Source organism: Coregonus clupeaformis, chromosome 6 (assembly GCF_020615455.1).
Source record: "Coregonus clupeaformis isolate EN_2021a chromosome 6, ASM2061545v1, whole genome shotgun sequence".
NCBI lineage: Eukaryota > Metazoa > Chordata > Actinopteri > Salmoniformes > Salmonidae > Coregonus > Coregonus clupeaformis.
The window spans coordinates 23,630,687-23,643,896 of record NC_059197.1 but is presented as its reverse complement, the minus strand read 5'-3'; the positions used below and the strand labels follow the sequence as shown (position 1 = coordinate 23,643,896).

The following is a 13,210-nucleotide window of genomic DNA, read 5'->3' as shown; positions in this document are numbered from 1 at the left end:
AGCGTCTGCTAAATGGCATATTATTATTATTATTATTATTACTGTAGCCAGCTAGCTAGCTAGCTAATAATACATAGTTTTTTTTACATTAATAGGTTCTCCCACTGCCTACATTTTTTGGGTCCTTACAAAAACAAAATAATGTGCAATCTTCACAATATTTTCGGCGGTAGCAAAGCGCAGCAAGCAGCCATGTGGACGAATGGAGACCAGGAAAAAAGTTTGTCACCAGAGCGGTTTAGAACGTGTTGTGACGTATCACTTCAGCCGTGGGAGCGGATGGTTGGGGGGCCGGAACATAATTATAATCATTTGTACACTGCAAATTGACCACAACTAACCCCAAAAAGAGAAATGTATTTGAAAATAATAACAATACCTTGATTACATTGAGACACTATGTATTTTTGTTCTCTTTTTATTTTTTTTTACTAAAAACTTTAGGTGGCCCAAAAACATCACTCGGTTGCTGACCCCTGCACTAAAGGAACGTTTCCTGGAGCTAAAAAAGCTGAAAGGTTTTGATGCATAGTCCATCACTGAAGCAATAGAGCAAATGCTGGTGTCAAATGGCCTTGAGAATCTGCAGTGTGTGGCTCAGGTCTATGATGGTCTGTCAGTCATGAGCGGGGCAGTTGGTGGTGTACAGGCCCATTTCCATGTCAATCACCCAGAAGCGATATATATCCACTGTTATGCGCATGAGCTTAACTTGGTGTTATGCTACACCTGCAAGGCAGTCCCAGAAGCCGGCGACTTCTTTGACGCATTAGAGAGTGTGTACTCTTTTTCCAGGGTAGAGAGACCCACAGTAGCTACTGTAATTGAGTGCTAGCAGTGTCTGCTGTGGCAGATGGGAAGGTGCAAGTTACCTGAATGTATTGTATTGTATTTATATTGTATTATTATAAAATTAGTAGAAAAATATATATGGGAAAATATGAACAGAAAATATGATAACTGAATAATGAATTGATATTAGTCTGAATATTATACCTGTGTAACGGCAATTGAAAAAATTACAAACTAAATAAAAAGTTATTAGAAAAAATCTTATTAGATCTAGGGCTCTAATCAATCCGTATCGTGGAAATTCAGCGTTACAGCATGAGTGAAATTTAAAGGCAATGTTCCCGCGTTAGTGGAGACTGCATTCACGGTAAATGCTGCATACAGTGCCTTTGGAAAGTATTCATACCCCCTTGACTTTTTCCACATTTTGCTAGGTTACAGCCTTATTCTAAAATTGATTAAATTGTTTTTTTTCCCCACCGCATGATACTGCCACAACCATGCTTCATCGTAGGGATGGTGCCAGGTTTCCTCCAGACGTGACGCTTGGCATTCAGGCCAAAGAGTTCAATCTTGGTTTCATCAGACCAGAGAATCTTGTTTCTCATTGTCTGAGAGTCCTTTAGGTGCCTTTTGGCAAACTCCAAGCGGGCTGTCATGTGCCTTTTACCGAGGAGTGGCTTCCATCTGGCCACTCTACAATAAAGGCCTGATTGGTGGAGTGCTGCAGAGATGGTTGTCCTTCTGGAAGGTTCTCCCATCGCCTCAGAGGAACTCTAGAGCTCTGTCAGAGTGACCATTGGGTTCTTGGTGACCAAGGCCCTTCTCCCCCAATTGCTCAGTTTGGCCAAGCGGCCAGCTCTACGAAGAGTCTTGGTGGTTCCAAACTTCTTCCATTTAAGAATGATGGAGGCCACAATGCTGCAGAAATGTTTTGGTACCCTTCCCCAGATATGTGCCTCAATACTATCCTGTCTCGGAGCTCTACGGACAATTCCTTCGACCTCATGGCTTGTTTTTTGCTCTGACATGCACTGTCAACTGTGGGACCTTATATAGACAGGTGTATGCCTTTCCAAATCATGTCCAATCAATTGAATTTACCACAGGTGTACTCCAATCAAGTTGTAGAAACATATCAAGGATGATCAATGGAAACAGGATGCACCTGAGATCAATTTCGAGTCTCATAGCAAAGGGTCTGAATACTTATGTAAATAAGGTATTTCAGTTTTTTATTGTTAAAACATTTGCAAAATTTTCTAAAAACCTGTTTTTGCTTTGTCATTATGGGGTATTGTGTGTAGATAAGGCTGTAATGTAACAAAATGTGGAAAAAGTCAAGGGGTCTGAATACTTTCCGAAGGCACTGTATGTCGGCTCCATCGGAAATGTACCTTTACATTTCTAGCACACAATCTGCAGCATTTCAGCGATACAGAATGAATAGAGCCCCTAATCTCTCAATGTTTATCTCAAAGTGCAACAAATTCATGCATTTAGCTGTTGAAATTCCTTATTTTTTTGCTGGGTGAGGATGACCCCAGACCCCCCTGCTGGCTTTGGGCTAAGCCCCAAATGTCTTAAAAACCTAGAAGCGCCCCTGGTCGAAGCTAGCCTTGACATAGTAGTAAGCATTTCCGTCTTGAATAGGGAGAGAAAGGCACTCAAACCCACCCCCAGGGAGACCGGGATAGCTAGCTGCCAGTCGATACATGAGTTGCTTTTCTATTTTATTTCTCTCTCTTTCTCCCTTTCTCTTTATGTGGATCATATTGAAGCAGATCAATTCAATGGGAGAATGTTCCATGCAAGAATCAAAAGATTTAAATAGCCCTCCTCCATCTCTGCTTTGTAGAGAAACTGTTATCTAAAACAGTTTGGAGTGGATATTGATCATTGTGGTTTCCCATTTCTATTAGAATTGTGTTTTATCACACCAGATCTGGTAAAAGGCTTCTCTGGTTCAAGTACCTTGTATGTATAAATCCTTCCCTCTTTATCCAAACATCATCTAACCATTTTTCCAGAGATTGCAAACTTATATTCTCAATGCTCATTCTATTTCATAATGCTCACTTTGGAATTTAGTATACAGAGGGAAAATATTTTAAACATATATTTCAACATTTTAACTTTTAATTCATCAACTGTTCAATACTTTGGCACAGAAAGTTACTACTTATCCATTTGAACATTTCCTGTTGTGAGATGATTGGCTCACACCACTGGTTAGGAGTGTGAGCTGAGTCCGTCTATAGAGAGAACTGGGGATTAGCTACAGCAGATCAATGTGTTCCTTGTCCTCAGGCATGGAAAACCACTGTCTGTTCACCCCCTGGAATTGCATGGCCAAACCTTCCATAATGAAGGCCTGAGAGCTACAGGGGAAATTATAATCTTCTGGACCATGTTGTGTTCTATGAATAAAATTGTGGTGCCCTTTCTTTTGGTATGCATTATTGTGCTTTAGATCAGGGTTTCCCATACTTGGTCCTGGGGCCCCCCCTGGGTGCACGTTTAGTTTTTTGCCCTAGCACTACACAGCTGATTAAAATAATGAAAGCTTGATGATGAGTTGATTATTTTAATCAGCTGTGTAGTACTAGGGAAAAAACAAAAACGTGTGATTCTACTGTATGTGTACATTCTGTATTATGTATTGTGTATTCAGAGGGTCTCCCAGTTGCAGGAACCCAGAGTAGTAGTGCAGCACCACTCTGTGGAGCACTCTGTGGAGCACTCCTCTGTGGAGCCTTCTGTGGAGCACCACTCTGTGGAGCCCCACTCTGTGAAGCCCTCTGTGGAGCCCCCTGTGGAGCACCACTCTGTGGAGCACCACTCTGTGGAGCCCTCTGTGGAGCACCACTCTGTGGAACCCAGTGAGTCACAAGCCTCATTTCCTCTTCCTCCAGATGCATCCAAGAAGTCCCAGGAAGTCCCAGCGGAGGACTTTGACATCGACATGGACGCCCCGGAGACTGAGAAGGCGGCCGTCGCCATCCAATCGCAGTTCCGGAAGTTCCAGACTAAGAAGAAGACTGACGACAAGTCATAGTGGCCGCAGGGTTTCCCTGTAGCTGTGGAGACCTGGCAGGTGCAGCTTGGCGTGGTGGCGTTTGCATGTATACATATTCATACCATACAAACTCAAGGGGTGGGGTGGGGTGGGGGGAGAAAGCAAAGCAGAAGCCTGTCGATCACTGACATGTCTGTGAAACTCCATACGTAACCTATTATTTGATTGCTGTACCAATAAATGGCAAAGTTCTGAAGATCGGTTTTCTGTCCCACCATTTTGTCCATCCATGGTGTGTAGCTTGTGTAATGTAATGTGTTAGAGAATGTATTTAGTATTTATTCAGCTTTTTACATCCACCATCCGTTCTGTATTTATCAGGGTTTCTCCATGTAGAATAGAAGATGATTTCACCACATTATAATATTAATGCATTTTTCTTATCCGCATGGCACCCTCAGGCTATGATCTACTGTGTAACAATGTACATTGAATTTAAATAAACATTCTGTGTGGACAAGTGCATATGTCAATATAGCAATTAGAAAGCGAGTAAATTACCTGTAGGTATATATCAAGCTTGGCATGTTGTTGTTGTAAGCCACTAGGCTATCTATGATGGATGGCATTAGCATACCCCTGCTCTGCAGGCTAGCATGGGGACTTGATCATATCCCTGTGGAACTCTAAAAATAGAGCATTGTTCAGAATGAGGAGCACCACTCCTATGTTGTCTTCCCTCCCTCCTCTACAGTGTTACCATCCCAATGAGCAATAATCCTAATTGATTGATTCTCCTTATTCGATTCCGTCCTCCTCCTTCTTCCTCATGGTTGTTAGAGCTCTACTTACTTGCAAACAAATTGCTTCATCCGTAACTAACTGGGAGTTTTTGCCTGAACACTGTGATGAATATTTTATTGGCTATTGAATGTTTTAGAAGGGTCATCGCTACGCTGCCTTCCAAATCCCAATAATTTAACCAGTTAGATACAGTGAGTCAGGTCCAGAATTATTATTATTTTATAGGAAATACAATAGTTCAGAGAAAGAGATTTTGTAATACAAATAATTATCAAAAAGATAGGGGTCAAAATTATTGACAACCCCGTTTTCAATACCTCACCTTGCAAGGATAACGACACTGAGCCTTTTTCTAAAATGTTTGATGAGATTGGAGAACACAATGGGAGGGATTTTAGACCATTCCTCCATACAGAATGTTTCCAGATCCTTGATATCCTTCGTCTGCGCTTATGGACTGCCCTCTTCAATTAAAACCACAGGTTTTCAATTTGGTTCAAGTCCAGAGACTGAGATGGCCAAAGCAACAATTTTATTTTGTGGTCAATTAACCATTTCTTTGTGGATTTTGATGTGTCCTTGGGATTATTGTCTTGCTGGAAGATCCACTTGTGGCCAAGTTTCAGCCTCCTGGCAGAGGCAACCAGGTTTCTGTCTAAAATGTCCTGGTACTGGGCAAAGTTCATGATGCTGTTGACCTTAACAAAGGCCCCAGGACCAGTGGATGCAAAATAGCCCCATAACATCAAAGATCCACCACCATATTGTAAAATAGGTATGGGGTTATTTTCTGCTTATGCGTCCTTATTTCGACGCCAAACCCACCACTGTTGGCTGTGGCCAAAGAGCTCTATTTTCCAACAAATGCAAACACCTAGAGTTTGCTAAACTGCATTGGCACTTGGATTGGAACCGGTGCTACGGTCAGATGACATGAAAATAGAGCTCTTTGGCCACACACATCAGTGGTGGGTTTGGGGTTGAAATAAGGATGCATAAGTAGGGTTGTTAGGGTGACAATATTGCCACACCGGCAGTCAGGAGTCATGACTGCAGTCAAATTCCACTTGACTGTTTAGTCACGGTAACTAGGCTTCTCCAAGCTCTGATGCTGCTGCTGGTCATTAGTAGCCTACCAAACTTGCTAACTGCCTGGTACTCAGCACTCTACTGTCCCTGTCATCACTCTGACATCAATGCAAATCAAAAATCTAATCAAACACTTCATGAGAGCCCATGACCTCATGTTGCACAACATTTCTATAGGCTATGCAATTGTGTGAGAAAACAGAGTTTTGATGGCCTCTATTAAAAAGAGGAGGATCCCATCAGCTTTCTACAGTATAGGCTAAGCCTAATATATTAATTGTTGTACTTTCCTAATATTAAGCACATTGCTTTGCTTTACAACAGGAGTATAGCCTACCTAGCTGGCATGAAAACGAACCAGGGAAAAGCGTCCTCCATTTGCTGTTTAAGTGAATAGATGACATGTATTTTTTTCCCCTGCCCTGTTCCGAGATAGGTGCATGATAATGGTCCATTGTAAATCAAAACTAATTTCACACATATTATTTAGATTTTACATTTTTGTTCTTTAGCAGACGCTCTTATCCAGAGCGACTTACAGTTAGTGAGTGAATACATTTTTCATACTGCCCCCCCGTGGGAATCTAACCCACAACCCTGGCATTGCAAGCGCCATGCTCTACCAACTGAGCTACAGGAGGCCTGAGATACAGCATAGCCTATGTAAAGACAAGATTAAATCAAGAATAGTCTGATGGGTGAGAAAATGAACCTATCACTTGTAAATTATATATTATCACTTGTGAATGATGCCCAGCTTGTGTGCAGTAAGGCAGAAACAGCGCATGCCTTTTTAAGTGAATGTTTCATATCATAGTCGCACACCTCATGTAGCCTAGCCCATAGGCCTCTGTTTTGATAAGGTCTGTATCACAACTAACTGGCATACATAGGCGGTGCGTGAGTTTCAAGTTTGGGGAAGATCATTTTCACCATTAAAATGCACCTTTATAATGTATCATAATAAAGCATTACATGCATAATCGCATTTGCGGTCACTTTTGAGAATGGTGTTTTCTAATTGATTGCATTTTAGAACATTCGCGCTTATAGCCTACTGCCATGTGCGCATTGCTGCGCGTATAATGTGAAGAAATGGCCTAATAGTTCATCAACATTTTAAGCTAAATGTTCTGTTGCATCAGCCTCGTTGCTTTTAAAATGTTTTTTTTTTTTATGCGAGTGGTTGTATTAATTTGGGATCTATCGCATCCCACAAATGTCACAGACTATGTTTGGAATATTTATTTCTCGCATAGAAGGACAAGTTGACCAATAGAATAGGTCTTTTTTTGTACTATGGGGGATAGTAGATTGACATAGGCTAGTGCTTTTGCTGTTCATTAGGCTTACTCATCTTGTTGGCTGACGAAAAGTAAATGTGGACAGTTCTTCTAACATCTTCAGTATGTGGGTATGTGTGGATGAATTGTGATGGAAGGTGTGGTGTGCATTTTTGTGTTTGAAAAAGTGTGACGTTAAGTGAGTGAGAAAGGAAATGGTTGCATATCCCAGAACCAATGTGTGTCTGTGAGCAGGGGTTGTGAGAGAGAGCTTTCAATTTTGTGCAGATGAGGGATATACATTTTAAAATATAGTATACATCTAATAATTTTTTTTATTGTCCTATCATGATGGAACGATCCCCAACCCTATATCCTGGACACCCACCTGAGCGACCCATACATCAAAGAGAAGTCTCCATCTGTTTTATGGACCTGCTGTGTGTTGCCTATATGCAGCCAAAACAGAAAAATAAATGCGGTCAGAGACCTACTTGAGCAGCACCGCCCCCTCAAGATTCTGAGCCTGCCTGGCAGGGTTGGTCCTACAAAGCCAGAGCCCCCTGATGGGAGAGCATAATATACAAGGACATTCTCAAAGCTGCTAATGAGAACCTTGACGACCTTGTACCTAGCCGGTGGGGATTCCGGTGGGTTACCCCCACCCAGGTAGTGGCAGTGCTGGCAACACTGGCTGCAGTAACCCATGGGGAGGGGGTCACACTCTGACAATCAGAGAGGGGGCTTATTATTGTGGCCCAAGTGGCACAAAATAATCAAAGGTCTGACTGCACGGAGATGCTTGGGGAAAATGGTTACAACGGGGGACCAGAGTGTTTGTGTCTCAGGTGAAGAGAGTGGATCTGATCTCCATCACCTAGGACTTGACATAGACTAAATTGATTAATCAAATCTCACATTGTTGTCAATTTTTGCTCAATCTTGCATGCTTTCTCAAACAGCTGTAACTGTATATGCATTCGTAAATCAGGTCCTTTCTTGAGTTGGGCTCTGGGATGTAACAACCGTTGAGCATCTGATCTTATGGTTGATTGTGGAGGAAAGGGGTTGAGTGTGTTAGAGTATGTGCGTATGTGTTTATCCCACATCTGTTGCAAGGGGGTAAGGATGTTAGGGAGAATATAGGATGAACCACAATAATTGTTTGCTAAAATAATGATTGCTTGTCAAAAATGTAATGTAATACAATGGCAATCCGGGTTATAGGTTAAAATCCTACGCATGAACTGCCAACATTATTACGCATATTAATTGATAATGATGGAAAATAAGATATGCAAGATATTTGAATAGATATATATTTTTAAATAGCTATATAAATATATTGAAGTGAGAGCATTGGAAATGCTTTTGGTGGTTGACCTGCTTCTGTTTTGTGGGTGGCACTGTGTGCTGTTTTCGATGGATGGGTCCTGGCCTCTCGGGGGCCTAGGGATCCAGAGGGACGGGGGTGGTATGCCGATCACTGGGATGCCGGCCCAACTTGGGGAGGGGCTTTAGCGTGGGAATTAGTGGAGAACAATTGGAGGGTTACTTAGTAGCAATGCAAATATCATGGTACAGCTATATGGACACTCAATCACTATGGTATATTTTATTGGTACATTTACAAACATATATAATGATAAATAGATTTGAAACTTGTATCTCATTATGGTATGTGGTGAAATAAGTATAGCCAGTTATAATTGTAATGGCTTAGCAGATAATAACAAAAGAAGAACAATATTTACATGGCTCAAAGAGAAGGAATATAATATATATTGTTTACAGGAAACTCATTCAACAACTGTAAATTAAGTTGCGTGGAAAAAGGAATGGGGGGGGCGAAATATACTTCTCCCATGGGCAAAGAAACTCAAAAGGGGTGATGATATTAATTAACAGTAATTTCGATCCGAATGTGCAAATTGTCCAAACAGATACGCAAGGTAGATGGATTATTTTAAATATGTTATTGGACCATAAACAGATATGGCTCATTAACCTTTACGGACCAAATAATGATGATCCATTCTTCTTTGACAATATATATAATAAATTATCAACCCTGCAAGCAATTCCAGACTCTATTATTATGGTGGGAGATTATAATACCATTTTAAATAGCTCAATGGACCGTAAAGGAAATCACACTACAAACAATCACCCTCATGCTCTTAAGGAAATACTGAATGTCATGGATACATTACAACTAGTAGATATATGGAGGCTTAAATATCCTGATCTAGTGAGATATACATGGCGGAGACTCAATCAAGCTAGTCGTCTTGACTTCTTTCTTATGTAATTCTCGTTGGCACCAAAAGTTTAAAAAGTGTTGATAGGGGACAGAATGCGGTCGGACCATCATATAATTGGCATATACAGTGGGGAAAACAAGTATTTGATTCACTGCCGATTTTGCAGGTTTTCCTACTTACAAAGCATGTAGAGGTCTGTAATTTTTATCATAGGTACACTTCAACTGTGAGAGACGGAATCTAAAACAAACATCCAGAAAATCACATTGTATGATTTTTAAGTAATTCATTTGCATTTTATTACATGACATAAGTATTTGATACATCAGAAAAGCAGAACTTAATATTTGGTACAGAAACCTTTGTTTGCAATTACAGAGATCATACGTTTCCTGTAGGTCTTGAGCAGGTTTGCACACACTGCAGGAGGGATTTTGGCCCACTCCTCCATACAGACCTTCTCCAGATCCTTCAGGTTTCGGGGCTGTCGCTGGGCAATATGGACTTTCAGCTCCCTCCAAAGATTTTCTATTGGGTTCAGGTCTGGAGACTGGCTAGGCCACTCCAGGACCTTGAGATGTTTCTTACGGAGCCACTCCTTAGTTGCCCTGGCTGTGTGTTTCGGGTCGTTGTCATGCTGGAAGACCCAGCCACGACCCATCTTGGGATGGACCCAAGATCTCGCGATACATGGCCCCATCCATCCTCCCCTCAATACGGTGCAGTCGTCCTGTCCCCTTTGCAGAAAAGCATCCCCAAAGAATGATGTTTCCACCTCCATGCTTCACGGTTGGGATGGTGTTCTTGGGGTTGTACTCATCCTTCTTCTTCCTCCAAACACGGCGAGTGGAGTTTAGACCAAAAAGCTCTATTTTTGTCTCATCAGACCACATGACCTTCTCCCATTCCTCCTCTGGATCATCCAGATGGTCATTGGCAAACTTCAGATGGGCCTGGACATGCGCTGGCTTGAGCAGGGGGACATTGCGTGCGCTGCAGGATTTTAATCCATGACGGCGTAGTGTGTTACTAATGGTTTTCTTTGAGACTGTGGTCCCAGCTCTCTTCAGGTCATTGACCAGGTCCTGCCGTGTAGTTCTGGGCTGATCCCTCACCTTCCTCATGATCATTGATGCCCCACGAGGTGAGATTTTGCATGGAGCCCCAGACCGAGGGTGATTGACCGTCATTTTTAACTTCTTCCATTTTCTAATAACTGCGCCAACAGTTGTTGCCTTCTCACCAAGCTGCTTGCCTATTGTCCTGTAGCCCATCCCAGCCTTGTGCAGGTCTACAATTTCATCCCTGATGTCCTTACACAGCTCTCTGGTCTTGGCCATTGTGGAGAGGTTGGAGTCTGTTTGATTGAGTGTGTGGACAGGTGTTTTTTATACAGGTAATGAGTTCAAACAGGTGCAGTTAATACAGGTAATGAGTGGAGAACAGGAGGGCTTCTTAAAGAAAAACTAACAGGTCTGTGAGAGCCGGAATTCTTACTGGTTGGTAGGTGATCAAATACTTATGTCATGCAATAAAATGCAAATTAATTACTTAAAAATCATACAATGTGATTTTCTGGATTTTTGTTTTAGATTCCGTCTCTCACAGTTGAAGTGTACCTATGATAAAAATTACAGACCTATACATGCTTTGTAAGTAGGAAAACCTGCAAAATCGGCAGTGTATCAAATACTTGTTCTCCCCACTGTACATTACTCTTACTGAATTTCCACGTGGTCGAGGATATTGGAAATTTAATCAAAGCCTATTGGATGATAACTTGTTTTTAACATAGGTACAGCAAATCCCCTTATTGTATGGGACACCTTTAAATGTGCCTTTAGAGGCCATGCAATTCAGTACTCATCTCGAAAACAAAAGCAATTTAGGTCAAAAGAGTCCATACTAACAAAGGAAATAGAAGGTCTAACAGAACAGATAGATAGCAATAAAAACTGTAACATAGAGGCTCAGAATAAATTAGAGGAAAAACAAAAAGAAATGGAGAAACATATTCAAGAATATATCTTCAACATAGGAATGCTACCAAAAATAATTGACTGAAACTGGTTACAAATGACAGTCACCCATGATTCACCAAATTATATTTTGAAGAAGGAGGAAACAAAGTACTTTAAGCATATGTTTTCGTTTCAGTCGCCTCCATCTCCTCTAACTGAAGCTAATTGTAGAGATTTTTTTTCTATTGATAATGTAAAATTAACAGCCATACAGAAAGACTCATGTGAAGGTGAAATTACAGAGGAGGAACTTCTGGATGCAATTAAAGACTTTAAATCCGGGAAAACTCCAGGGGTGGATGGCATACCAGTCGAGGTATACTTTTTTGATATACTCAGAGGACCGTTATTAGCATGTTTTAACCACTCCTATGTAAATGGTAGATTATCAGACACTCAAGAAGAAGGTCTGATTTCATTATTACTGAAACAGGATACAGGTGGAAAATATAAAGATTCAGTCCATTTAAAAAGTTGTAGGCCCCTTACACCTCAGTGTTGTGATGCAAATATTCTAGCAAAATGTATAGCGCATAGAATTAAAAAGGTATTGTCGGACATTATTCATTCTAATCAGACAGGTTTTTTACATGGACGATACATTGGAGATAATATAAGGCAAGTACTGGAAACAATAGAACCCTATGAAAAATCTGGGAAACCAGGCCTGCTATTCATAGCAGACTTCGAAAAGGCATTTGATAAAGTACGACTGGGGTTTATATATAAATGCCTGGAGCATTTCAATTTTGGAGAATCTCTTATAATTTGGGTTAAAATCATGTATAGTAACCCTAGGTGTAAAATAGTAAATAATGGCTATATCTCAGAAAGTTTTAAACTGTCAAGAGGAGTGAAACGAGGTTGTCCACTATCGGCATATCTATTTATTATGGCCATCGAGATGTTAGCTATTAAAATCAGATTCAACAATAATATCAAGGGATTAGAAATCCAGGGCTTAAAAAACGAAGGTGTCATTGTACGCTGATGATTCATGTTTTCTTTTAAATCCACATCTTGAATCCTTCCACAGCCTCATAGAGGATCAAGATACATTTTCTAACCTCTCTGGATTACAACCAAATTATTATAAATATACTATATTACGTATTGGATCACTAAAAAATACAATGTTTACATTACCATGTAGTTTACCAATAAAATGGTCTGATGGTGATGTGGATATACTCCGAATACATATCCCAAATGAAATAAATGATCTCACTCCAATTAATTTTAATAGAAAGTTAGCAAAAATAGATAAGATCTTGATACCATGGAAAGGTAAATACCTGTCAATTTGTGGAAAAATCACCCTGATTAACTCTTTAGTATTATCACAGTTTACCTATTTGCTTATGGTCTTGCCTACGCCTAGCGAACAGTTTTTTTAATTATATGAGAAAAAATTATTCAATTTTATTTGGAACGGCAAGCCAGACAAAATTAAACAGGCCTATTTATATAATGAATATGAATTCGGAGGACAGAAATTATTAAATATTAAAGCATTAGACCTATCACTAAAGGTTTCAGTCATACAAAAGTTATACTTAAATCCGAATTAGTTCTCTAGCAAATTAGTAAGATTGTCCCGCCCAATGTTCAAGAATGGCCTTTTTCCCTTTATTCAGATTACAACCTCTCACTTTCAGTTATTTGAATATATCACTATTTCTAAAACAAGCCATAGAAAGTTGGTTGCAATTTCAATTTAATCCTCCAGAAACGACAGAACAAATAATGCAACAAATATTGTGGTTAAACTCAAATATACTAATTGATTAAAAAATATATATTTTTAAAGGTATAATCTTCGTAAATGATATCATCGGTAGGACTGGTGGAGTTATGTCGCACATGCAGCTAACAAAAACATATGGAAATGTCTGCTCTACCCAAAATTACAACAAAATAATTGCAGCATTACCGCAA

At 40.3% G+C, this 13,210-nt stretch overlaps 1 protein-coding gene across 1 annotated transcript in view; it reads left to right on the top strand.

The window, feature by feature from the left end:
• pcp4b (Purkinje cell protein 4b) overlaps window positions 1–4,334 on the top strand; it is a 47,759-nt gene extending 43,425 nt beyond the window's left edge. The window contains exon 3 of the mRNA XM_041878945.2: window positions 3,708–4,334. Within this exon, the coding sequence (XP_041734879.1) occupies window positions 3,708–3,850 (143 nt within the window). The 3' untranslated portion in view covers window positions 3,851–4,334. The remainder of the gene's footprint in view (window positions 1–3,707) is intronic.
• Window positions 4,335–13,210: the final 8,876 nt, after the last annotated feature.